The sequence below is a fragment of the Marmota flaviventris genome, chromosome 1, assembly GCF_047511675.1.
Source record: "Marmota flaviventris isolate mMarFla1 chromosome 1, mMarFla1.hap1, whole genome shotgun sequence".
Lineage (NCBI taxonomy): Eukaryota > Metazoa > Chordata > Mammalia > Rodentia > Sciuridae > Marmota > Marmota flaviventris.
In genome coordinates this window covers 57,055,617-57,083,301 of record NC_092498.1, presented here as the reverse complement: position 1 = coordinate 57,083,301, position 27,685 = coordinate 57,055,617, and the positions used below count along the sequence as shown (strand labels likewise).

General features: G+C 46.6%; 1 protein-coding gene and 1 long non-coding RNA gene across 2 annotated transcripts in view; one reads left to right on the top strand and one right to left on the bottom strand.

Moving 5' to 3' along the window:
- Cdhr3 (cadherin related family member 3) overlaps positions 1-2,372 on the top strand; it is a 64,285-nt gene extending 61,913 nt beyond the window's left edge. The window contains 3 exon segments of the mRNA XM_027926295.3: positions 543-591; positions 2,084-2,299; positions 2,302-2,372. Coding sequence (XP_027782096.3) covers positions 543-591; positions 2,084-2,299; positions 2,302-2,372 — 336 coding nt within the window.
- An 18,389-nt stretch (positions 2,373-20,761) lies between these two features.
- Positions 20,762-27,109, bottom strand: LOC114085237 (uncharacterized). The gene is made up of 2 exons (XR_003581443.2): positions 26,790-27,109; positions 20,762-20,865 (listed from the first exon to the last, which is right to left on the bottom strand). It is a non-coding gene; the product is annotated as an uncharacterized lncRNA (long non-coding RNA).
- Between the last annotated feature and the right edge of the window lie 576 nt (positions 27,110-27,685).

The following is a 27,685-nucleotide window of genomic DNA, read 5'->3' as shown; positions in this document are numbered from 1 at the left end:
CCAGGGCTTAGGGAAGGCCTGAATGAGACTGTGCATTGGCCTATTTGAGGGGGCAGCAGGAAAAGGCAGGAGTGCCAGGCTGGTGTGCCAGGGCCAGAGATGGGAGCTCCTGGGGGCTCCTCTGTGCCTGCTTTGCAAATCTGCCTTATAATGATCTCACCAAGGTGACACACTGTGTGGTGTTTCTACTCTTCCTTTGATGCAACTCAGGTGTCACTTACTCAGGATGCTCTTTTAACCACCAAGTCTGGATTAAATGTCCCCCTCACTCCCACCTGTGTCCCATAGCACCCCACATATCTCCTCCCATGGTCTTTTGACTGCACAGGAACCCCTGTTCATCAGTGGCAAGTGGGCAGCAACCACACATGTCTTGTTCACCCCAGTGTCCCTAACACCTAGCACAGTGCCTATCACATAGATAAATGTCAAGAAGAAGCTTTGGGTAAGGAACCGGCTGCGGGGCTGTGAGGATGAGTGGCCTTGCCTGGGGCAGGGGAAGCCTAGAGTTGTGCTTGAAGCTGTCTCTTTCTGCTCTGTAGGAAACTGTCCAGATGAACACGGTCTTTGATGGAGAAGCTGTAGACCCAGGTAATTGACTGGCAAGGCCACCCATAAGAATGCTTTCCCTATCCCAGGCTGGTCTATGACCTTGTCCTGTTTCCTGCTCTTCACTCAGTGAATCCACCCAATCACGTTGCCTGTAGTGCAGCGCTGACACTTCTAGGCTAAAATACAACAGGAGATCCACTCTGCGCACAGCGGGCGTGCAGGCTGGCAGCGCCCTCCCCTGTGGGTTTCCACTGAAGGGCTCCCGCTCAAGGACACGCCTTTCTTGCCTCCCTGCCGAATTCACAGTTTAGGGAAATGGTAAATTCAAGAACCCACTCTTCTCTCTTTTCTTTCCCCCCTGCTCATTGGAACTCTCTCCCCTCCCCTCATCTTCCTGAAAGCTTCTAGTACCATCCTATTAGCAGTGGAAGAAATGGCAAGTTTGGCTTCTTCTTTTCCCCTAGATCAGGGCCAAGAATTTCTTCTTGGTTGGCAAGATGAACATAAGGTAAAGCTGGCCTGCAGACTCTCATCACCCCCACGAAATCAGCTCCCAATTTAGCTCCTTTACACACATCCCTCCACTTACAAAGGCTCAATTATAGACGTGAATAAAGGGAAGGAAACCGAATCCAGGAAGCAAGTGTGCTGGCTCCCTGCCACCCTCACATGCAGACCGCTGTGGTCCTCCTCACAAGGAGGATGGCTCCTCTCCAGTGAGAAGCTGCTGCTGTTGGAATTAAATTTCCCTCTATTATTAGGTACTTGTTACCATAATGTGCCCACATTAACATAAGTGCTGGTGGGATTCTGAGCGGAGAGGCCACTCGTGCTCTACAGAAATGGCAGGAGCCGGGGCTTGACTTAAACCCTATTTCCAGTGCAAAAGCCGGAGGCCTTTTGCAGTTTTTGTGTGTTGGAAAGATTTAAAAAGAAGGAGAAGAAATCTGCCAATTGACTTAATGTGAACAAACACATCAGTTAGTGTCTGTGGGCTCTGACACAATCAAAATGGCTCCCTTGCCTCGTCTCCAATGGGGCCACACGTTTGTGTCTGAGTCCTTGAATCTCTACTCACCTAACATAAACAAAAAAATCAAAGTCTTGCCCTCCTTACTTGGTGAGTTCCTTTTTATAGCAGGCATCCAGGGGTCTTTTCAAACAAACCAAATAAATCAGAACATAATGGGTAACCCCATTAGAAACCGAACCTCATGTATCTGATGCCCGTAGGAGTTCAAGACTTCCTTGAAATTGCACTTGACATGGCTTTGAGGCTCTTCTGAACCTTTCTATCCACGAGGTGTGGCACATGCTCCCCGTGTGGTTTGAGTTGCGTGGTTTGGGGCGGGGCAGGCTGGTGAAGATGGTCTGTGCTGCTCACCAACCTGCTTTCTCTGTCTGTGCTTCACGTGGTGGTTGCATGTCTCATTGCATGTCTCTTGGCCATCAGAACCACGTGGGGGAGAGGTGGGGCAAGACAGAAGTATTTGAATTCCTTGGTTTATATGATGGTATTTCTCTCCTCTAGTGACTGGGGAAATCTATCAATTCAACTCAAAAACTGGAGCCAGGAAGTGGAAAGATCCATTAAAACAAATGCCAAAATGGACAGAGCCCAGCCTTCAGGGAGCTGCAGCTGCGGCAGGGTGGGAGCCTGCAAGGAGCATAAGCAAGGAAGGAGACTGGCCGAGTGGCAAAGCCCCCGCCCAGGACAGTGGCCTGAGTTCCAGAAGCAAAGACGTCAAGCTGGACACCCGAAGAACAGAAGCCCAGCCCTCACAAGAAGGACTTTCTTCAAATCGCAAGCCGGAAAGTAAACGGTGGGTAGTTCCCAAGACCACCTAGCAGGATGGGGGGGCCCCGACCCTCAGGGGGGCTGCCTCACCCTAATTTCTACAGGGGCAGGGATGGGCAAGGCTCAGGTGTGGAAATATGGTCCTGACCCAGATATGGACATATGGGGCTTAGGGATTCAGATATCTAGGGTCCCAAATGGGAAGGTTGACAAAAGTTAAAAGATAGGGTTTGCTCACATAATTGCCTTTTGTTGAAGTGGCACAGCAAAATTTCTTTCAGGGCTCCGAACTACATGTGCTTCTGATCAGCTGAGACTGCTCATTTAAAAAAAAAATGTTTTTTTTTTTTTTTTTAGTTGTAGATGGACACAATACTTTTATTTTGTTTATTTATTTTTATGTGGTGTTTGAGGATTGAACCTAGTGCCTCACTCGTGCTAGGCAAGCACTCTAATACTGAGCCACAATTCCAGCCTGAGACTGCTAGTGTTTGAATTCAGAACTGGCTGTGTTTCTTCTTTGCATTGAAAGCTCCATTCAGTTCACCCCAGGAAGTGCAGAGGACTTCCTGACACAAATATTGAGGACTACCCTCACATCTGGTTTCACCTAATATTCCCATCTTCACCTATAGATGTAGTTCAACACTATACGCTTTTGTAAGTCACCTCAATTTTTTTTTAAATTCAAAAACAGAGCAAAGAAAAAAAAGGTGAGTAAATAATGAGTTGTTCACTTGGGAAGAAGAAAACACAATAGATGCCTCCTATTTTTAATTGAGATGTCACTTACATTTGACAAAGATCTAAGGGGTTCAACTTGATCCTATGTAGACTTATCCTAGAGACAATGACCATTCTGATCTTTATTATCATAGATTAGTTTTGTCCTTTTTTAATTTCATATCAACAGGGTCTCACAAGATGTACACTTTCCTTTCTGATGTCTGTGGGCTCAGCCTCACGTCTGTGGGGTGAGCCCAAGGCACTCTGTAGCAGTCATCCAGCTTTCTCCATCATTATGTCTGATGCCTTTGTATGCTTATGCCACACTTTATTTACCTATTCTATGCTTGAGTGGGTGCTTCAGCATCCAATAGCTTTTTTTTTCCTTAGCTATTGTGAATTAGCACTATGAACTTTATAGTACACGTATTTTGGTGAACACAAATGCTCATTGCTTCTGAACATATACCTGGGAGCAGGATTGCTGGAGCAATTGCTGAATACTACTAAAGAGTTCCAAGGTGGTGTATCCTGTTTACACTCCAGCAGCAAGGATTGAGACTTCCAGTCCCAAGTGTGGCATCCTTGTCAACACTTGGGATTGACAGGTGTTTTAATTTTAGCCATTCTGGTTAAAATGACTCTTGAGCCAGGCACAGTGGCATGCATGCCTATAATCCAGCAACTTGGGAGACTGAGGCAGGAGGATCACAAATTTGAGGCCACCCTTAGCAACTTAGTGAAAACTTGTCTCAAAATATAACATAAAAAGGGCTGGAGAAGACACATGTGGTGGTGTAAACCAGTAATCCCAGAGGTTTGGGAGGCTGAGGCAGGAGGATCACAGGTACAAAGTCAGCATCAGCAACCGAGCAATGCCCTAAGCAATTTAGCAAGACCCTATCTCAAAATAAAAAATAAAAAGGGCCTCAAAATGAAATCACTCTTTTCAAAGCTGAACACCAATCTTATAACCACCTGCTCTGCTTCTTCCCATTTTCTGTGACTGAAGGGCACCATGGCACTCTGAGTGGGGCCACACCACAGGCTGTTGGTTTGAGCACTGAGCTGAGAGTAAATGCATTGTGATGGAACAGAAAATGAAACTCTCCAGCACAGACCTAAGCAGAGACCTGGCTCTCTGTCCTGCTCCTCAGCTGCTGGCGCCCACGTCCAACAACTATAAGACCCAGTGAGAGTCCATCAGAGCAGCACCCCCTTCCGGCTGGGGCATGAGATGAGAACTCACAGACCCACAGTGGCCTGAGGGAGGCACAGGACAGCCAGCAAGTGAAGACCTTGGAGAGTGCTGCTGCTTGTTGACAGTGTGCCTGGGCCACAGTGTGACTTAAGAAAGAGAAACATTTGTCAAATGCCCTGCTCTGGCCTAGACCAGGCATGGTTTGTTAATAAGGGTGGGTTGTCAGGGAAGTCCCTTGAATGGGGTTTACATTTTGCAAAAGAAGGCTGAGCTGTTCATTCGTGGAGGTTAAAGTGGGTGAGGTGGCTGATTACCCGTTTAAGACCTGGCAAGTGGGTGGGGCCCCTACCTCAGAAGCACTGTTTCCAAGCAAGTAAAATGAGGCTCGGAGAAGGCTGAAGGGGCCTTGATAACTGTTTATAAGCCCATTAAGGAAGGTGAGAAGGAGAAGCTGCCCTTCCTTCTCCAGCAGTGACAGCACCAGAGGGAATTGTGCTGAACACTCAAAAGGAGAGACTGAAGTCAGGCTCTGGGAGGGACTTCCCGAAGACTAGGCTATGCATGAAGAGCTCAGCATTTTTCCTAGTGACCAGCAGGAAGAGATGCTTGTCTTCCAGGCCCCAAGCTGAGGCCAGAGGATCCAGAAAAAGTAAGAGCAGCCCCAGGAGGCTTGGAGGAGAGAGACTCCTCCTCCCCTTTTTCTGGCACATATTTGGCTAGCTGACAGAAGGGAAATCCAGAAGTCTGAAGTCCAGGGCGGAGACCATTGGTTTCTAACGTTTACCAGGTTTGACCAAAAAAAAAAAAAAAAAAAAGTTACCTGAATGAAATGAAGGCAGCAATCAGTGTTTGCTTCCATTTCTCTCTCAAGGCCTTCAACGCACACGAATCAACTGTAGCCTGTGTTTACTTTTCCCATCCTGATTCATTTTAAATTCGGTGGAGATCTTCAGGGAGCAGAGTACTAGGGATTCATTATTGTTGAGGGGCTGAACATTGGCTGAGGTTGGAGATGTTTTGTGCCCTGTAGAAAGTGGAGTCCCGCCTCAGCAGGCCTGTGTCGAAAACACATGGGATTCACAAACAAGAGATGGCGCTTCTGCTCCTCAGAGTCCTCTTTCATGTCTGTGGCTCGATTGTTTGCCTTTTTATTTAATGTGTGTATCGATGACTGAGAAAATTAAATGACAAAATGAGTGAACTTGAAAGTGATCACTATTGCAACATGGTATTTCTCACTCAAAACTTAGTGTGTTGAGGGGGTTGGTGGCTGCCTTCCATTCACCCAGTGACACTTAAGGAGCAGCTGCATGTGCCCGTTGTGGTTACCTTAGCCAACGTGACAGCCCCAGATCCCTGCCCTTGCAGAGCTTACATTCTGTCTGCCACAGCTGAGTGTAGGTTACTAAAGAGCTAGCCCAACAGATTCTATTTCCAGTTCCATTTCTTTCTTGGTTCCTTGAGTTTTTATCTGAAAGATAAATTAACCCCAGCCTGGAATCAAACAACAATAACAGAACTGAGTGGAGAGCCCTTGACTGAAAGTTGTTGAGATGCCTAAGTGGGGGTCATCCCTGGGTGATAGAGCCAGAGTACTGCTCCTCCACCTCTAGATGGCAGACCAGAGCCAGGTGTGACTTCTGTGTGGAAGGTGAGGTCAGTGACATATTTAATCTAAAAACTAGGGAAAAGGTCAAATATCAGGAGACCCGGATCACTGAGACCCTCCTGTGTTTCACCTGTATCAGGGGCAAGATGGGACTCCTGTTCCAAGGGAGTAATCCAACTGATTACCGGATAACCAGCTCATGGAAGAGGCAATCAAGAGCCACCACAGTGGTGCATGACTCTAGTCCCAGGAGGCTGAGGCAGGAGGATTGCTTGGGTCAGGAGTTCAAGACCTAGAAAATACAGTTAAGACTCTATGTCAAAACAAAAACCAAACCAAAACAAAACAAAACACCCAAAACAAACAAACTAACAAAACCCCCATCAACTACCACACAGACACTTTTTGAGATGTAAATGAGAGCTGGAGGAAGTGAAACAGTCTCAACACAATGAAGACCTGGAAACTGAAGGGGCCCTAAAAGTGGAGATGAAATCCAAGTGGCATTATGAGCCTGGACTAAAGCATTCGGAATCCTATCTTCAGTTCATTTTCAGCCAGTATTTGTCTCATGTAACCTGGACTGGCCTCCAGGGTATGTAGAAAGCACTCAACAAACATTTGTAGAATTGGATTGAATCAAGCAGGCTTGTAGGTAGTTTTCTACCCAAGTGAAAAATAGAGTCACATCTTTTCTAATTAGATATAGATTAACATTATCACCCTCAACAACAAATAGTGAGGGCCCACCCCACCCCACATGTTCTAGGCTCTGGGGATATGGCAATAAATACAACAATGTTCTTCTTGTTTCTATTTTAGGGAGGAATGAAAGACTGAATATCCAACTGGACAATGGCTGGGTCACCCATAAAAACAGAACTCCAACTCACAGCCGCAGCAACCTGCCCAGGACACTACCTGGCTTATCCATAACCAACAACCCAGAAATCCAGCCAGCTGTGATTCAGACTTGCAAGAAGCCAGAACTCTAACTCTAATAACAGTCCAGGAAGCCCAACAATAACCCCTGTAACAATGGAGCCCAAACAACCAGGACTTCATGAATAATTGAAAGCTTCCCTATGTTTTGTTCCTATTTCTAATTTAGAACCATCCAGAGAAAACCAAAGGTACACCAATCACCTAGACTGCCGCCTCTAGTTAGTCCACCTATAGCTTTCCCAGGTCAACAGCTTGGAGTCAACATATACCTGGAACCTTCTCGTTTTTCTACTGTAAAGTTTTACCTCTCTCTGCCTGCCTTTGGGACCCCACTAAAATACCATGCAAGCTGACTCCCTCGCTCTAGCAACTTGGAATAAACAGCCTTTGCTTTTCTCTTGTGGTTGGTCTTTATTTATTTCTACTGGGATGACAGACAGATTTGATAAAGAAATATGATTTATAATAACGCATGCTACCTACCTCTATCTCTATCTCTATCTCTATCTATCTCTATCTATCTATCTATCTATCTATCTATCTATCTATAGTGTTAATTGAGGTAAATATCATTGAAAAAATAAACAGGGTTGAGGGTTATAGAGATCAGGATGGTCACTTAAATAGGTTGTCAAGGAAGGCCCAGTGTGAGGTGAGAATCCAGCCATGGAAGTGTGGGAAGGAGCCAAGCAGATAGCTGGGGAGAGCCTTCAAGACAGAGAGTGAAAGGACAAGGGCAAACTGAGGAACAGCAGGAAAAATACCAATGAGCTGAGGACCAGGGGAGAGGACTTCAGAGAAGGATGTGCGGGGAGACATGTCTGTGTCGGGGGGTGTTGGAGGGTGCAGTCTGCAGGGTGTCTGTGGTGAGGGGTTTACCCATGACCTAGGGCCTTGTGGCGCCTTGTCAGGACTTTAGCTTTTACCCCAGGTGTGAGAGCCACGGAAGGCTTTCCAGCAGAGGAGTGACAGAACCTACACTCTGAAAGCATCTCTCTGATGGCTAACGTGGGACTAGACTTAAGGAAGACAAGGGACAAGTTTGGAAGGAGAGAGAGACCTATGAGGTAGCTAGCTCATCCAAAGAGGAGGGGGTGCCGTCTTGAGCCAGGCCCCAAAGGTGGAGACAGTTGAAACCTTGGGGCCTGTATTAGTCAGCTTTTTTTGCTGCTGTGACCGAAGGATCTGACCAGAGCAATCACAGAGGAGGAAAAGTTTATTTGAGGGCTCGCGGTTTCAGAGGTTTCAATCCATGGACAGCGGGCTCCATTCCTCAGGGCTCCAGGTGAGGCAGGAACAACATGGCAGAAGAGTGTGACAGAGGGAAGCGGCTTACGTGGTGATCAGGAAGCAGAGAGGCTCCGCTGGCCTGATACAAATATATCCCCAAAGCCACACCCCAATTCCCACCTCCTCCAGCCACACCCTACCACTTTGGTTATTACTCAGTTAATCCCTATCAGGGGATTAAATCACTGATTGGACTCTCACAACCCAGTCATTTCTCCTCTGAACCTTCTTGCATTGTCTCACAGGTAAGCTTTTGGGAGACACCTCACATCCAAATCATAACAAGGCCCCTCTTTGAAGCAAGGTCTCAGATATGGAAGAAGTGCTGAGTTCTCTTGGGCCCTGTTTCTGTGTCAGATACAGGCTCCCTGGAAGGGTCAATCACTCCCTCAGGGAAAGCTACCAGATACTGTTATTTTAGATAACAGATTGAGCTCTCCCTGAGTGTGGCTGCCCTGGGTCTAGTCTGAGATACCTATTGCTATTGGGAGGTGCGTTGGCAGAGAACAGAACCCCCAAGTGTTTCTGCCACACTGAACTTCCTGCCAATATTCCAAACAACAATCCTAGAAACCAGAGGGAGTAGGCCTGGACAGGATTTTCCTGGTGTGTGTTCTGTGCCCTTCTGTGAAAAAGTCTACCGGCACCTCACCTAACCTGAGCGGGCATTAGATTGGCTCCTTCTCGAAAAGGATGGTTCTGATTAAATGCCTTTCAACTGGACAGCTTAGTTATAGGAAACTCATGACTTTTGCCTATGACTCCCAAAGACTCTGAGTTTTTTTGGAAACTTGTCTGTTTGCGGGGACAAAGGGAGATGAGTGTTTCCTAGAAAACCAAACCCTATACCCAAAGTTTTGGAGACACTCCCTACTTCAAATAGTGTCTCCTACTGCCCCTGTGAGTACAAATCGTAGCAATCAGCCCTGGTTTGGGGTTTGGAAAACATGGCTCTTGCAAGTCTTGAGACCAAGCTAAGGTGTGTTCTTGAGCTTGAGTTTATTCCTGTGGTACCTCCTGATGAGGCTGAGCACCCCCCCTGTTCAAGTCCCGGGACCCCCTATATTCAGAAGCCTTTAAATTCCTTGGATAAAGCCTGTGACTGCTGTAGCTCCTTCAGACCTGGCGCAGTGAGGGAGGAAAGCTGGTTAATCTGATTTATAAGTAAAGCTCACGAGAGTTCCACTCCCACACTGCCTGTCCCATTTGTCCGTCCACAGTCAGAACACACTCCAGCTGGCTAAGGGTAGTCTTTTTTAACTAACAGTTTTATTGTGATGGAATTCACATACAGTAGAATTCAGTGGTTTTTCGTATATTCACAGTTATGCAACCATCACCACGATATAATTCCCAAACATTTTCATTACCCCCAAAATAAACCACACGCCCATGAACGGTCATGGCCATCCCCAGGCACTGTCATCTGCTAATCTACTTTCTCTGTGTCTGGATTTGCCTATTCTGAACAGTTTATATAAATGGAGTCACATGGTATTTATCCGTTTGTGTGTCGATTATTTCACGTAGCTTGTTTTCAAGATCCATCCACATCAGTATTTTGTTCCTTTTACAGCCACAGAATAGTCCACTGTACAAATGCACACATTTCGTTGATTCCATTCTCCAGTCGATGGGTACTGGCTTGTGTCCATTTTTTGTCTATAATGAATAATTCTGCAATGAGTGATGCTGCAATGAACATTCACATACAAGTTCCCGCATGGACATATGTTCTCATTTAGCCTGGGTATATACCTAGGAATGGAAATGCTGGGTCACATGGTAACTATACTTACCTTTCTGAGAAACTGCCAGTTTCCCACAGTGGCTGCAAAGTTTTACAATCTCACCAGCAGTGCATGAGGATTTCCTAAGATTTTTCAAAGGACAAGTGAGGCACCTTAAGCCCAAGTTGCAGAGTAGGGCATTCAGCCCTTCCTAGATCCCATTCACTGTGGCCTGAGGAGTCTGGAATGCTGGTCCACCTCACCAACATGCATGGCAAAAGCTTTGCTTGTACCTGAGTAGTCTGCAGACAGGCCTCTATTAGTGTGGTGGTGTGGCTAATTGGAGCTGGGCACTGTACCCCCATGACTGTTAATCCTCACAGCCTCTTCTGGGGATGGCCTGTATCTTGAGGATTAACTGCATTTTACAGATGAGAAAATTAAAGGCTGGAGAGATTAGGGAACATGCCCAGGGGACACAGAGCCAGGCCAACCTGGGTGTGTCTCCTCTGAGCTTAAGTGGGGAGGGTTCAGCTGTATTCTTTTTTTGTGTGGGGGGGAAGTACCGGGGATTGAATCAGGGGCCCTTGACCACTGAGCCACATCCCCAGCCCTATTTTGTATTTTATTTAGAGACAGGGTCTCACTGAGTTGCTTAGCACCTTGCTTTTGCTGAAGCTGGCTTTGAACTCGCAATTCTCCTGCCTCAGCCTCCCAAGATGCTGGGATTACAGGCATGCACCACTGTGCCTGGTTCAGCTGTATTCTTTATTTTAGTCATTGGATACCTTTTCCATCTGAACACAAACTCCCAAATGGATCCTCTGAATGAATAGCTCTTTGCCTTGACAGTCCAAGGCTTCTCACGGCTGCAGAAATCAAACATCAACAGGTGCAGAGCCAATACAGCTCCTGAACAAGCAATATGCTCTGAGAGCATCTTCTCCTGAGAAGTGAGAGGTGAAGGATTGAAATAGCTACAGGTTTAAGGTGTGAAAGGGAAAGTTTGGGGCGTGGAATGGGAATGTTCTACATGCACTCCCTATCCGTTGTTCAATGAAAACAGTCTTATCTTGGTTATGAGTGCACATGTACCTTCCAGGCCAAGATCTGGATTATTCAAAAATAACCTCTTCCTTAAGACCCAAGAGGCTGCAGTTACTCATACTGGCCAGCAGGGGCACTGCCATTTAACTCTGGTGAATGGTCCAGATAGGCCCCTGGGAAAAGACGGGCTCTTCTTTCCACTTTTGCCCAAGCTTTCCAGGGTCTGTGGCTTCAATGCCTCAATGCACAGAGCAGCTGCAGGGCACCCAGGGTCAGGATTCTGGCTGGTGGCCATCCCCTCAAAACCACAGCCTCAATGTGGTAGCTGGAAATCAGGGAGGTCCACAACAAACCTTCTGGAGGAAGGAGTATGAGGCCAGCTCCACCCACAAGTGGCCTTTACCCAGAAGGCCCCAGGACAGCTGCCATGGCATTTGGCTAAGCAAGCTACAGCTATTGACCGAGACAGCTCCCAGCTGGGCTCTGAAAGAGTTCATCACTACTGACATAAGTAGAGAGGGTTAGAATAAGCAATGGTGCTTGGCAGCTCTGAAGAGATCCCCTGGACTTTGTTTCCTTTCCACACCATCTTGCTACAGGTTCAGGAGAATGAAGTTCCCAAATTCTGTGTCCTTTTTTGGTTGAGTGTTTGTGAGTGTGTGTGTCAGTGTGTCTATGTCAGGAACCTGTAGTAATAAAATCATTTTGCATTTATAGAATGCCTGATATGTGCTGGAGCACCTGGGGTTCCTTAACGTTTATATTTGCATTTGATGCATATCTCTGTAAGTGCTATTTAATTTACATATAGAGCATTGAGTCTCATAAAGAAGTGACCTGACAAAGGTCTCACAACTATAGTAAGTGGCAGTTCTGACTTTGAAGCCACTTTGTGCCAGGCTGGTGTGAGTGCCTGGAAATCCTATAGGCTGAAAAAGGCATTCAGGATGGGGACTGTGCCACTGAATAGCTCATTGGTGTCATTGGGCACCAGGAGAGGGAGATAAAAGAGAATGAAGAGGAAGAAAGGGAGGAGGAGGGAGAAGCAGGGGCAGAGGAGGGCTTGGTGGCCTGAAGCCTCTTACTGGGGAGCCCCCTGCCTGGGGGACTGGCAGGAGCAAGCACAGCCTTCATTCTCTCGAGCAGGGCCAACAAAGGGCAGCTGAATCACAGGATTTCTCAAGAAATAAAAATTCCTAGCACACTCCTGGGGCCTCAGGGAGAAAAACTGACAAGTGTTGATTGAAAACAGACTGAGCTGTTGCGCCGCTCACAGCGGAAGGCCTCGCTCTCACAGGTTCACAGCGACACCTAGTGGTCTCTTGGGGCACCTGCTACTTCATGGAAATTGTGAAGACTGTAGGCCACAAGGCCAAATTGGTCCTTCAAAAGGTTTGGGGTCTAGAGCAGACATTTTCTTCTTTCTGTGCTGTCCAAGCCCATATTCTTCACAGGTGTCCACCCTCCTGCTTTGTGGACTACGTCAGTATTATAAGGGAAGCACCACGTACCTCTGTGATAGGGGTGGGGCACCACTGGTCAAAGACTGGACTTCCCAAAATTTATCCCCAGGTAGCCAATTGTGTATATCCAACTGACTGCCCCATCCAGATGTTCTGAATTGGTCATCATTTCCTTTGACCTTGTTCTTTTCACTTACGAAATGTAACTAATGTATTTAAGGGCGATACCTTTGCCTGACTTTTACACAAATGAATTCTCCGGTAAGAGATATTTCTTTGTTGGACTACGTGTTCAGAAAATATAATGACTATACTTCTATATTAGGTCAGAGACCTAAGCTTCCCTAGTGACCCTGGCCAGTAAGTCTGCTTAAAAAATGAAAACCACATCTCTTTCAGGGTAATGGTACATTAACATTTCTATTCCCTTCCTTACCTCCCCTCACTCCATTTAAGCTCAGGCTAATTTACTTGTCTGAAGGCTCTCTGGGGGCAGAGTGTGTTCAGTATTAGCACTATGCCTGGGACATAGTAGGTCAAAAAACTATCCTTTCGCTGAATGACTTCAGCTCCTGATTGAGCAGCAGACAGCCACAGGAGGAAAATCAGATAACTCAACCCCCTGGGAATAGCTGCTAAAGGATTATAGACTCTGAAGGGCGACATATCAGACCAGGGAGATGCTTTCCGGAGGTCCCCACCCCACACCTAACTTCTTATTAATGGCAGGGGTGGTGGGTGGTGATTTGTGGTTAAACAGTAGCCCAGTGTGGTATTCATAGATTTATTTAATAAATTGGCATTCCTGGGAGGGTTCCCATGGTCATGCTTTGCAGACACCCTCAGGAGCCCCCTGGGATTTTTCATTTGAAGAACCCACAAGCTTCTGTGAGTTCATTTTTTTGGGAAGGAAACTACTACCCCTAAGCTAAATTTTATCTAAATTATGATGGTCAAATGGCCTTATGTTAACTGGGTTCCATTCGTTGTAAAGAGCAGAGATCCACTGCTTTGTTAGGAGGCCATATGCAGAAATAAAGAGGCTGGGCTCTATTGCTTGGTCTCTTCAGAACCCAGAAGAGGAATAACACCTGTTTGAGGCATAGTATAGTGGATGCAGATCTTATGGGAGTCATCCCAGTATCATCTGAATAGCCTTCCTAAATTTGAGAAACATGCCATTGGAATGGTTTGGATAAGGGTCACCCAAAGGTCCATGTATTAAAGTCTTGGTCCTCAGGGTGGGGCTACTTGGAGGTGTTGATCTAGTGGGAAATCTTTAGGTTATTGGAGGTGTGCCTTTAAAGGGCATGTGGGACCCCAGCCTCATCCTCTTTTTTTTTTTTTTTAACTTTCTGTCTGTGAGGTGAGAAGTTTGCTGTCATGTGCTCTTTGCCATTATCCTCTGGCAGAGGCTTGAAGTAAATGGGTCTACCTGATGTCGAACTGGACCCTCCAGAACTGTCAGCCAAAATAAGCCTTTTATATGTATAAGTTATGTATCTCAGGTATTTCATTATAGTAACAGAAAGCTGATAAATGCAGCCATGTTAAGGGGACCACCTCACCAGGGTGGAGATCAGAACTCAGCAACGATATAGGCATATGACCCAGATTCTGCTACATGATACGGCATCTTGAGACTTCAGCCTAGAAGATTGAAAAGTGAAGGACAGCTGTGATATGAGATTGCATCTTGGTGATGAGAGGTGGTGCAGGGTGGAGGGACAAAGAAACCTGGATGCAACTGAGATGCACACCGTAGTATGCTCCAAAGACAGTGGGATCAAGCCTGTGACCAGGCAGGTGGAAAGTTAGTTATTGTTCATAGCTATAGAGCCCCAATTTTTCTTTTGCTCTGATCCCAATGGAGAGTCTGTGAGCCACTAATATGCTTTAATAAATTCTTTTTGTATTTAAACAAACCAGGGTGAGTTAAATGCATCATGAAAGTGTTCATTGCAAAAGCCATTCAGAGTTTGAGGCTGTAGCTCAGCGATGAGCTCTTGCCTAGTGAGCGCAAGTCCCTGGGTTTGAACCCAGTACTGCCAAAGTGGGGGGAAAAAAAGTTCTTTTTTTAAAGGTCATTTGGCATTCAAGTAAACTATAAGAAGTTAAAGCCAGTTTAAGAGTCTTTGCTTCAGAGAGGTTGTACTCAACTATTTTGTTTGGGGCTGTGGCTACTGTTACTATCTGTTTAATATCCCTCCAGCAACAACCATCTTCTACAGTTGTCTCCTGGGGTTGATATCAGGCCCTGGATCCAGAACTAGGTATGTGACCTGAGCCAAGCCAATCAGATTGCTGCTTCTCCCTGGCTCTGGTGATTGGCTGTGGAATGGATACATGTCCCAGTGCGGACCAACAAGAGCTATTCCTGGGACTTGTGCTGTAAGCCAGGGAATGACCCTTTTTCTACTGAGGCTGCTATGCTGGAGATAGGTAAGCGTGAAAACTGAAGCCAACATTGGCCACCTTGTTGTGTGTGGGAAGAACCTGCCAACGAAAGAAAACACCAACTGGAAGAGAGCAGAATAAGAGAAAAATACTAATTCCTGATGATATTCAGCATTTGTATCCAGCCACAATTAAAGTCAGTTCTATCCTTAAATTTTTCTTTATGTGAATCATCAGATTCCTTTGTAAGTTCATTTGAGTTGGATTTCTGTTACTTGAAACCAGAAGGATCCTGACTAATACGTTGGCATACCTTCAAATACTAGAATTTTTGGCAAGCCTTTTAAGGGATTAGATCACAGCCCTACTTATCATAGCATCTGCTTGGCTACTCTTTGAGCTCATGTCTTTATTTATGGCTTCAATATGGTTCGTCCCCTCTGAAATTCACATCGAAATTTGATCGCCTTTGTGGCGGTACTGGGAGGTGGGACTTCCGGGGGGGGGGGGTGTTTGGGTCACAGAAGCCCAGAGACCTCATGAATGGATGAATGCTTTTCTTATAGGAATGAGTTAACTATCAAGGGAATTTGGCCCTGACTTCTCCTGTCTTCTGCATGCACCCACATGCCCATCTGCTTTCTGCCATAAGTTGAAGCAGCATGAGGCCCTCACCAGATGCCAAGCAGATGCTGGTGCCCTGTCTTAAACTGTCCAGCCTCTAGAATGTAAGCTCAATGAGCCTCTTTCCTTTGTAAATTTTCCAGTCTGAATATTCTGTTACAGCAACAGAAAACAGACTAAGACAGGCCCCAACTGCGTTCTCTTCTGTACCAAGACAGTTTCCACATAACCTGGGAGACATGTGGTCGTGTTGGCACACACATGTCCTTGTGCTCGCCTCTTCCCCCCAGTGTGCATGCTTGGGATCCTCCCACTCTACCTGAAGCCTTCCTCTCAACATTCTGTCTGACACACACACTGTTGTACAATATATATCCTCAGTGGCAACAAAAGGTACATTTTTCACCTTGAGCACAATGTGGTGCCCACCTGTGAAGGCAATGCTGCCAGCCAGCGTGCAGAGGCATCTGGGCTCACAACCACTGGGCCTGGAGCTCCGGCATCAATATGCTCGGTATCTGCAGTCTTCCCTTAACCCCGTCTGAGTGTATCTTTATGATTCTTATCTGCTATCAGTTGGCTTATTTTCTCTTTATTTCTCAAATCAGTTTCCTGAGCAGGAGATACTCGGATTGATCTAATTGCTAACTCTAATTCTCAAGAATTAGGAAGAATTGGTTGAGCTGGACCGCATCAGACCATACCGGCTAGTCTCTGGACAGGAGGTCCTGGGTGAGAGGTCCACTTCTATCCATCCACACATGGCCAAGACGGGATGTGGGTCATATGGTGAAAACACAGCAAATGCCGGATAAGGAACAGCTTGAGGACACTTCTGTCATTGGGGATTATCACTAGGGCAGTTTTTCTTCACCAGGAATGACGAGTCTGTTAGCTCCCGTGATTGATGCATCTGGTGCATTCCCCTGACTCACAAATAATAGGATAAAATCATGAAGATGATGGGGTGGGGAAGATGATAAATGTCAAGCCTGGCTTCACCTTCAACACTGTCTTCTTCCTGAATCATTGGCTGTCTCTGAGAATGTTATCAATTTTTATCTTCCAGAAGCCAAAGGGCTGACTTGGTTTAGGGTTTCTGAGGGACTGGGAGGGAAGAGGAACTTCTAAGCACCGAGAACTCTTTTCCCTGACTCGGAGCACACATCTGCCATCCTCACTGTGAGACAAGTGGTCTTTAGACAGATTGAGCATTGGGCATAGAGTTGAGAGTTGAGCATTCTCACCTCCTTTCTCCAAGCTGGACAAGGGCATGTGTGCCCTGTAACTTTCCCCGGTAACTGGGAGCATGGCTATGGCTATGGGTGTGTGGCCCTCTAGATTGTTTCTCCTTTCCCCCCTTGTGTTGGGTCAGCCCTCCAAGCTGACTCCAGGATTTCTAGCTTCAAATCAAAGTACTTTCAAAACAACCAGGAGACTCCCCGGGAGGCCTTCCTCACACAAGCTCCTGTGGCAGTGTGGAAGCTCTGCTGTTACTAACTGTGTGTGATCTAGTGAAGGGAAAGACACCAGGACACCTCCTTTCTTAATCAAATAAAATCACTAACCACCAGAGGGATGAAATCTGTTGAGGATGGTGGGATGGACCAAAAGCCCCCTTAGAATGTTCTTAGTTGGGTCAGGATAACTGAGGCAGCCACATCTTCCTGGGTTATCTTCTGCCAAGGCCAAGAGTGCTGTCCTAAGTTTAATCCCTTTTTGTATGAACAGGCTCCTAGAATCTTTGAATTATAATTTCCAAAAGCTTGATAGTTCATTTCTCCAAATTGTTGGACTTTTTCTATTAAAGGGGTGTCTCAAACAAACAAACAAAAATGGTATCTAATCTAACATAAAATAACACCAAAGTGACTCGGTCTGACTCTGGAGAAGACGTGGCTTAGTGGTTAAGGGTGTGGACTTTACTATTCCTTAATGTACTTGGGTTCAAATATTAACTTTGTGACCTTGTGTAAGTTATTTAAGCTTCTGTTTCCTCCCATGAGAAACGGGGACGATGCTGATGACAGTAACTCTGCATTGTGTGTCTATTAAATGAGATTGTGAGCATGGTAAACACTTAGGCGCCAGCTGCTGTTTCTTCTCTGGCTAGGTGGGATTTCCCAGGACATCCATTAGACCTTTTTCCAGAGACCTCATGGAGTTGTCTGCGCTTTGGAGCCCTTCCAGGGGAGGGTGACAAACATCTCAGCTGTGAATCTCCTCCAGCTCTCTTCCTCCTGCCTCTAGGTACCTCCAGCCAAACATCACTGGTTCCAGAAAAGAGAGCCAAGGCAACAGCCGGCTTGGAATGTGCAAGCCTGGACCTGGGCCATTCACCAAGTGGAAAGTGTGCTGAGCACTGACGGGCAGAAATGACCAGTTTGGAGTTTTCTTTTAGTGGGTGTTGCGGCTTGACATCCCTGGGCACTGGACTTTCAGTATAGGGATTGGGCATGGTGGAGAAGCCTCACCTCTGCCTATTTATCTTGATCTATAAATGTTAACTGGCTCAAAGGACAGGTCTTCAACTCTGGGACAGCTAATCTAAACTCAGCCAGGCTTTTGTTGAATCTGTGATCTAAGGAGCTGGCAAATCCCTTAAGAACAGTGTCTGGGAGGTGACAGCCCAGGCAGATCCAGGGCTTTCAGTCTCCCTGTCATTGTGAGAGCTGATGTGCATGTACTTTTCAGTTTGCGAGGGGTTCACAGACCACGTCTAATTTAATCCTTGAAATAATCCTGTAGGTTGGGCAGAGTTTAGAGAGAGAAAACTCCCTGTGGAGTTTAAACTCTGTGAAGAAAGTTGAGGTCAACAGCTTCACCCCCTTGTTCTGCAGATAAGGAAAGCAAAGCCAGAGAAACCCAGGTCACCTCACTAATGAGGAGCGGCACCAGAGCCAGGACCTGGGACCTTTGTTCTTCTGCCTCCCACAGTGTATCTAAGCAGGGGAACTTGAGCTGGCTTGGGGAGCCGGACATGCAGATTTAGGCTAGTGTGTGTCTTAGCCCACTTTTGCATTGCTTCTGGATCAGTCCTGGAGTGAGGAGAGGGAATAAAGCCAGCCTGGGTGGCTGCTCCAGCTTTCAGCTGCCCCAAGGAGCCAGTCTGAGCCTTTTGCAAGTCCCAGTTGGGAATCTCAGATCTCTGATGGGAATTCTGCAACCCTGGGGATGAGTCACCAAGGGATCAGCTGAGCATTCCCTGGCTTGCCTGTTTTCTTCAGAATCTGCCAAAGTGCTGGAACGTGGCTAGGGTGGAAAGTGAAGTCCCTCTCTCTGGTCTTAATTCATTAGAATGATGGTGCACAGACTGTGTTCCCAGCATTGGATTTGCAGGTGTGCCTCAAGGTCAGAGGCTGTCCTTAGCCCAATGTCTGGTGGTGCTCCATCAGGAAGGGAGGGGGACATGTCATGAAGACCGCGGTCCTGAGGGGTTCCTGGGTGATGTGTGAAATCCCCTGAAAGGGCTGCTGCCTTGGGCTGTCCTCTGGGCATGGTGCCAGGCTGGCTATCCTGAGGTTACTCTTGGGGTTCCTCAAGGTGGGAGGGCACTTCTGGAGGTGCTTCTTAGGGGACGTTGGCCACGCATGCACATTTCCTCAGAAACACATCTGCTCAGCCCCACTACAAACAGCATCTTTGCTGAGTTATTTAGCGTCCATTAAGTTCATATTCAAATTAACATGCAGGAGGAGAAAGAGGAGGGGTTACAATCCCCAAAGGGGGTTAGAGAGGCATTTAAAATGTATGAAGATCTGTGTACCAGATGTTTGTCTCACTAAAATAAAATAATAAAACAACACAGAACAAAACATGGCACCAAAAACTCTGTCTCTGAGAGGAAGGGGAAAGCTCGGTGTCTCTTAACCCTTTCTTTCTCAGGCTTTATCCCAAGGTCACAATTGGAGGTCACCAACAGTATTGTGGTGGGTGCTAGACAGCCGTGGAGTCCCAGTGCGTTGGAGTTAGACAGTAGTGTTGGAAGCAATTAGCACCCACACAACAGATCCTTCAAAATCTTAAGCAACTTTGGGACATTGCACAAGGAGGGTTTCAGAGGATGAGCTCACTGTTCTGAGAGCTGTGTCAGAGGCAGGCCTCAGTGCTGAGGGGTGTGGTGTCCTCCTGGGTCAGCAGGGCAAAGGTCAGGAGGTCCTGAGTGAGACCCTTGGAGCTCTCTGCATTGCCTAGATGATGAGCCAGTGGGTTCAAGCCCCCTCCCAGCAGAAGGGGCTGCTCCGAGGTTTCTTCTCCATTCCCACCAGATCCCCTGTGCATGTCCAGGGAGCATCAAAGTACCCCAGACAATGCCTGAATATCTCCTCAGCCTGCAGTGGCTAGCCTGTGTGTCCCTCCTAGACTGGGAAAATGTTCTGCCATTGGAAACCAGACCCTCACTGTAAGCTCAGATCTCCCTGACCCTGGGAATGAAGATGAAATGGGAGACAAAGGGCTGTTTTATTTGTTGTTCTCCTTAGGTCTTGTGAACCTCCCTACCAAAGTCTACTCCTTAACCCATGTCAAGTAATAGTATGAAATTGTCTCAATTGTAGTTTGTGAATGGAAGAAACCCAACATGGACCCCGCTGTAGAACACCTGACTCAGAGCATTTCTGAAACCATCGCCTCTGGGCCAGTGAATTGCTAGTAACTGTGAGTAGCACCTTTTATGCCACCATAAAATCCAGAGGCACTTGGCCAAGGAGAAGGCAGGGATCTTGAAAGAGCTCTGGAGCCAGGGAAGCACATTCCATGAAAGAGGACTTCTGCAAGGAAAGCGGCCAGTTCTGCTATGTCAGTGCCCTGGAAGAGTCCTTCTCATTTCCTGGTCCTGTTCCATGAGCCACCTACCAGCCCAGGCCCAACCCATTGTGAGATTTCAATTTTCAGTCCACCGCTACCTGCTTTATTTCTTAAAAATGGGTAATTCTGCTGCCTTGCTGGAATGCAGTTACATATCTTACTGAAGCCAGCAGCCCTGCAGAATAACTGGTATTTTCCTGTCTATAATAGAGATGTCCTTTCCTCTATGCCAAGGGAGCTCTTCCAAACATTTGCATTAGCTCATGTACCTGGGAAAATAAGCTTCTTTGCTATCTAATAAAGGGGAGGAGAATGCTTTTCCTAAAAACTGAACAGAACCCTTAATGAACGTTCTGTGTAAGCTTAGGCCCAGTTGTATAGTTGGGGAATGAACATTAAGCTCTGCTTCCTCCTATCTCAGGGCCTTTTATCCTGCAATTCCACTTTCTGGAACTTGGTCTTTCATTCATTCATCACATATTGGCAGATCATCTGTTACACACTAGGACTCTGGCACCTACAGGTGCTGGGTGAACAAGCCAGGGGTATGGAGTATAGCAATTAAAGGTGAGGTGTGGTTGGACCCATATTTATTTCTCACTGGTACCCCATCTGCCAGAGAACATCACTATGAAGACATCTGACCCATGGTTCTCAAAGGTGAACAGCGAAGAAACCTATGGGGAAACAGGGGTGAAGAGAGAAATATGAGACTGGGGACAATGTAGGAGCACAAGAAAAGCCATCCCTCCTTTCCCAAAATTCATCAGAGCAGTGCCTTTCAAATTTTTTGACAAAGATCCACTATAACAAACAGGTTTCACATAATAATCCAGCATATACACAGATACATGTGTATCCACACAAAAATACACACATCTAGAAAAATTTTGAGACATCGCCAACCTTTATTATGTACGATGACTTTGAAATCCTATTCTCTTCTATTTGATTCTGTTCTGTTCTGATCTATCCAAAATGATGTTCATGAATTTTCTGGTCTAAGGTGCAAATGTCACTTTGAAATACACTAAAGGCAAAAATATGTAGAAAGGAAAAAAAGAAAACTGTGGGAAGAAGTAACCATTACATCTCTCTTTAACTGCATTCATCGAACCCTCTGTTTAGACCACCAAGGAAAATTCTCCTATAAAGCAAATTCTTCTGCTCTTATTTGCATTTAAGAAGACCCAACCTTCTGCTTTGGGGTTTGCTTAAAGCCAAGCCCAGCCTGATGCCTGTTTTTCTGCAGCCTGTGAACTAAGAATGGTTCTAAATGAAAAAAAAAAATTAAAAGAAGAATAATTTCACAACACATGAAAATCACATGAAATTCAAATTTCTGTGTCTATACATATTGGATCACAGCCATGCTCGTTCGTTTGCATATTATCTGTGGCTGCCTTTGAGCTACCAGGGCCCAGTTGAGTTGCTGCATTTGAGACCATATGGTCCTCCAAGCCTAAAATATTTACTGTCTGGCCCCAGACAGAAAGAGTTTGCTGACCCCTGGCTTAAAGTGTGGTATTTTTAATGCTGGGATGGAGTGACCCTAAAATAAATGATTTTGCTGGTAGGAGGCCTTTAAAGAGCTGGCTGAAGGAGAATGGCTGGCTTTCCTGTCTTCCCTCTGGTCCGCAGGACAATCTGTGCTGTGCTGCTATTTGGTGAACTCACCTAAACACAGGAACTGGCAAGCAGCCGGCCAAACACCATCCAGAGACCTCTGCCTGGCTGTCAGGCTCTTTTGTGGCCTGGCCTCTGTGGAGTAGTAGGGGGGCCGGGGCTTAGACAGTGTGGCCCTTGAACAATTCCCCAGTATTGGGCTCTGACTTCTCCATTTGATCTTCTCTCCCCTCTTAGATTTGCTAGTAACACCTTCTCTCTTCTTTTTTTCTCTTTTTCTGTATGCTTACATGAATTCTAGGTCAGTGTTTTCCAGCAAAGTAGGTGACAAAGTAAAATTTTGAAATATTAATGAACAACTTTTTTCATTTGAGGGTCTTTTTGTCTTTACCCTTCCTCCTCTCAGATTCCCTCCTGTCCTAGTGAAGCAGTTGGTTGTCTTGGACTCTTGTTCCAAGGGAGTATAGGGGTGGGTGGGGGTGTCCCTATAGCTCTGACTGTAGGGACAAGAGGCCTTGAGGACTCTCAGCAGAAACTGCTCCAGGAAAACATTAAAGGAGAGAACAAGACTTCCCCCACCTGGCTGTCTGGGCTGAAGTGGGTGGGAAACTGAGAGGGATGCTAACTGAAGAGGAATCAGCGGATAAGAGAGGAGATGCAGACCCTGGAGACAGGGAGGCCAGCACTCAGCAGGACATCTCAGCAGAGGAGCCAGGAGGAGCAGGCTTGAGCCACCTAGATGGGTCAACCTGCACTGAAGGAAGCTCACCCAGGGGTACAGGCTGGCAGCAGCAGCACTTCCTTGGGTGACTCCACTCTGGCACCATTACCATCCCAGTGTTGGCTCTGTCCTCATCTGATGAGGACAGAGGAATCACTGCCCTTGCAGTGTTGTCCCCAGATCTGAATCAGTCCAAGAAACAGAGAAAGGTGCTGGACATTATGAGCATGATGACTGACCTATCCTCGATTTCCATGTTTCCTGAACTGGATGGCCAGGCTGGTGGTGACCCCCAGGATGTGGTGTTTGAGACTGTGTAATGGGATTTGTGTAATGGGATGAGAATGAAAGGAAGGAGAGCTAAGTAGCCAGGCAGATATCCACCACACCACACAAGTGTGTGTCCCCATGTCCCATGACTTGATCATGTGATCCTCTTTGTCCTCACCGATTGCCTTCCACACAAGTGCCCAGTCTACTATGCCTGAAGGAGGCTGCACTGGGTGCCCAGCCTTCCTCCTGGTCCCTTTGTGATGTGTCAGTCACCTCCCTCTGACTCTGGGAGATGGTCCCTGCCTTTTCTGCTCCATTCCTAGGCTAGCTTTGGTTCTTCCTAAGGGGGCCCCACAAGGGAAGGAGGAGGGGGTTGGAGGTGAGGTGAATTCCCTCATCTCCCCACTCTGGCCCAGGACCCTCAGGAGATTTTTCTGACTTGAGAGGTGGAGAGAAGTTTTTTGCAGTCTCCCTGGTGTTAAGGGACATCGGGTCCACTTCCTTCACCTGGTGCCAGAGCTTTGAAGCCTGACCTGAACATCACAGAAGTCAGCACCACCAGTTTCAGCTCAATTACAGTAGACTGCTTGATCTCATTTATTTTCTCCCATATACTTGAAGTTAGGACAGCTTTAATTTGAAATGGAAATTTATGCAAATACTATGTAAATTAGGTCATTCCCAGATTAACTGGGGGAAAAAAATCTGGTCTCCTTAGCAGGCACCATCTGTTCCCTCCTCATTCTTTCCATATCTGAACCCCACCCTCCCCTTTCCCAATCAACTTGGAAACTTGTTTTCCTGGGGCTGAGAAAAGAGATCTTTGAAGGGAAAGAAACAAATCACCCATCAGTTTCCCAGGTAGGTGTTCAACTGTGTGTTCTGCTGTGGAAGGGGCTGAGGGAGAAGTTGTGGAAGAGGTTTAGGGTTAACTCCGGGTCAGTGGTTTGGAGGGAGCTCCACATCCTACATGTGTGCCAGTGAGCATCTGACCTCTTTCCTGCTGGTCTCTGCAGCCCAGATTCTTTCCCTCCTCCCCTTTGCCTTTGTCTGAAGGCTTCAAATGGCACCCAGAGACCCTCCTACTCCTTATAGCATTTGGAGTAGGAAGGCTTTGGGGTAGTGCAGTCCTCCAGAGTTGTGGGGGACTTGGTGTGTGTGTGTGCAGGGGAGGGGTGTGGTGGTTGGTTGGCTCAGTGCCCAGGGAAGAGCCTCCGATTCCTCCCCAATGGCTATACTCCACTCCTGCTCCAGAGCAGTGACAGCTTCAGTCCTGATCTGGGAAGGCCAAACATCCTATTTCTGTAGCTTCAGAAGGCTTCCATTGGACACCTTTAGCCTTCTTGTCCTCATAAAGACTTTAATACTGTGGAAGCAGGGGCTCCTGGCTATATTCTTTAGTGCCATTTTCTTCTTTAAGGAGAGAAAAGTAAGAAGACTTCCTGGCAATTCATTAGTCCTCTGTTCTGCAGTGAAGCAGAGCCACAGCTGACCAATGGCAATAAGTAACTGGAGTGACAAATACTTTTATTGCTATGTGCCGCTGAGATTCCAAGACTATCTTTTATCACAGCAAAACTTAATGAGAACTGACTAATTTACTCTTTATAATCTTCATCAACATGTCCCAAAAGCTGCCTAAAAACTTAAAAAATATATATATTTAATGTATTCCTGTGATATTTTCTCAGTGTTTAGTCCAAATGAAAATAAAAGCATCTTCATAAACATTTTTTTCTTGACTCATAATATGACTGTACAAACTGCCTTGTGTACATGGTCGCTGGATCAGAGTAAGCAGTGGTACAGGCGTAGGAAGGGAGGCCGGAGTGCAGTGTGGGCAGTGGGCCACCCCAGTGTGGGCTCCAAAGGAGGTGCAATTTCAGGAGGGAAGCACAAGGTGGCGCCATGGCACTCTTCACAGTCACTGTTGACCACACTTGGCGCTGGTGGTGGAAAAGCAGTCACATTTTCTTACCCTCCAAAATGCCTCTCCCAGGGGATCAAAGTCTGCCAAGTTTGGAGAAAGTCATAAACGATGGGCTTTTAGAGGAAGAACTTTGGAGATCTCTTTCTTCAAGAATGACCACATGGGGGCATTGATCTCTATGTACCAACTCCAGGACTATGGAATCCCCTGAATTCTGAATTACAAAATGAACTTTTGAGGGGAAACCGCTGAAGTTTTTATTTCACTCCAAGGGATCAGTCTATGACTCAAAAGGGGTAATGAACTTCTGACTTCAACCAGTCATTCCATTAAGGCCACATTTGACAAGAACTTCCTCACCAGCCAATAGCCTGGGCCATATCCACATTATTACCAGATGCCCTGGAGAACTAGATCTGGGAACCTGTGTCTCTCAGTGGAGGAGCCCAGAGAATGCTCTGAACCACTGGGCCCAAGGACTGACCCTGGGGCCCTCCTTTAAGAAACGAGAACTGTAGCCCAGCCTGGCAGCACACGCCTGTAATCCCAGAAGCTGTGAGACTGAGGCAGGAGGATTGCAAATTCAAAACCAGCCTCAGCAAAGGTGAGCCACTAAGCAGCTCAGTGAGACCCTGTCTTTAGATAAAATACAAAATAGGGCTGGGGATGTGGCTCAGTGGTCCAATGCTCCTGAGTTCAATCCCCGGTAACTGCCTGCCCCATCCACCAAATAAAAGAAGAGAACTTTATTGAGGAGCCTGCAAACTCACATACACACTCTCCACTGTCTTCACACTGAGCAACTAACATACTGTGCACATGAATGGCCTGTTAGTTTTCAAAGATACCTAAATGGGCCAATGTAAAAATAGAGTCACCATTAGTGAGGTTACTAAATTCACATTCACTTTGATCATTAGTTTCTCACCCACAGGATGTTCTATGTAAATCTAATATATAATTAGTCTACTATAAATCTAATATATATTAGACTCTAAGTAAGTAATGGAGAGTCGGTCAAATATTTTGAGTTAAACAGAAAACTTTACACTCAAAAATGGCTGGAACCACTGTCGTGGTGAAGGGAATGGAAGAGCCTGGTGTGGAGAAGTTTGATTACCTACAGGTGAACAGGCTGGGCAGGAAGCTAAGTCGGGCAGCCAGTGGAGCATACAGGCAGAAGTGAGAGCCTGTGGGACTGCTCAAGGGGAACCACAGCAGACCAAGGATAGCTCCTCTGATGAGCAAAGATGCAAATTTATAATTCAGTGTCTTCTAAAAGAAAAAAGAAAGCCCCTGCAACAAAACTACTTGTTATTGGTGTTTTAAAATACCCTTTAAATCCCACATCTGCCACTGTCTCTTCTCTCCTTCAAGCTGCTGAAGAAGCTTGGCTTCCCCCTCCTTCCCTGAGAACTGGGCTTGAGAACCCAAGCATCCGCCTCCGATATCTAGACCTGCAGGTGGGCGGTTTCCCAGGGACCCCTTAAAAGCAATCCACCAGCAGAAAGCAGAGACTGAGGTTTGGGATTCCTTTGTAGGTCTTCTCCCAGCTTTTCTTCAGCTCACTGCTTAAGAATGTCCTCCAGACGTGGACTCAGAGGCCAGAGCTCTTGAATATTTATCGAGTGCCTCCTGACACACGTGGGAGACTGAGAACAGGAAAATCAGGCCCAGGCGGGTGTCTGAGGAGCCTGCCTGGGAACTGGCCAGACTTTGCAAGTTTCAAGCTGCCTAGTTTATTCTGCAGAATCCTGCCCTGCCCTGCCCTTCTCCCTTGAGATGTGGGTGTGGAGCCAGTGGCTGCCAGGGAGTTGGCTTCTTGTTGCTATTCTCCATGCTGACTTCCATTGCTCCTTTGTAAACAATGGCCTGGGCTGACCATCTCGGCCTAGAGCCCTTCCCTGGCAGGATGCAGACTAACGCCGTGTCACAAAGCCTTGCTTTGTGGCCCTGACTGGAAGAGTTGTCACTAGCTAGGAGATGGTCCCTGGCAGATCCTGGCATGTGGTGAGCAGACAGCTCTGTGCTGGTCACAGTATTCAAAGTACCTCCCACTGGATGTCGCATCCTGGGTCCTGAAGTCTCTGCAGGATGTGCTGCCTCTGTCTTCTTGTGGAGCTTGCTGGCCTCAAGTTCATGGGCACTTTGATCACTGACCCTGAACCAGGTACCAGGGAGATTAGGAGCAGTAGTTTTTGGCCTGGTGATTGTCGCCTGGAGCCTGAGGCCAGCATCCAGGCTGTAGCATATGGCTGTGTCTGTTTCCAGGAATGGCAGCCCTAAGGTTGTGCAGAGCCTTTACACAGTGATCCTCCTCACATCAGAGGGATGTATGGAACCTGCCAACTCCTGCCTCAGAGCACAGGTCCCTAAACAGCACCCTTGAGGGTGGGAGACACAGGCAGAAAGAAATAACATAAGAAGTAAATATCCAGTCAGAAATAAAATAATAAAATAAAAGTAAATATCTCTTTTATCTTGGGATAGGGAATGTCTTAAATAAGATACAGACAAAAACCCGTCAACTCATAAAAGATTAATAATTTCAGCTAATTAAACTTAAGAACCTTGATTCATTACAAATACTTTCAAGAAACATCAAAGATAAGACAGAAGCTGGGAAAAAATTATATATGTGTTACATACAAAATGACAAAGGGTTAGAATTGAGGACATTGGAGTCCTGCTTTCCTGATGGGGTGGAGGGAGTGGGAAATACAGTTAAGTATGAAAATGGACAAAAAATATGAACAGGCATTTACAGATGGGAAAACACATAGGATCAGTCAACATAAGAAGATGCTAACCCTGTCAGTATCCAGTAAAATATAAGGCAGAGCCCCAGAGAGACACGTTTCCTGAGTCCAGGCAACCTGCTTCTATCTCCCTGGGCCTGAAGAGCCCTTCTCAGGCTTCTGTCTGGGATGCCTGGCCTGCTGGGCTC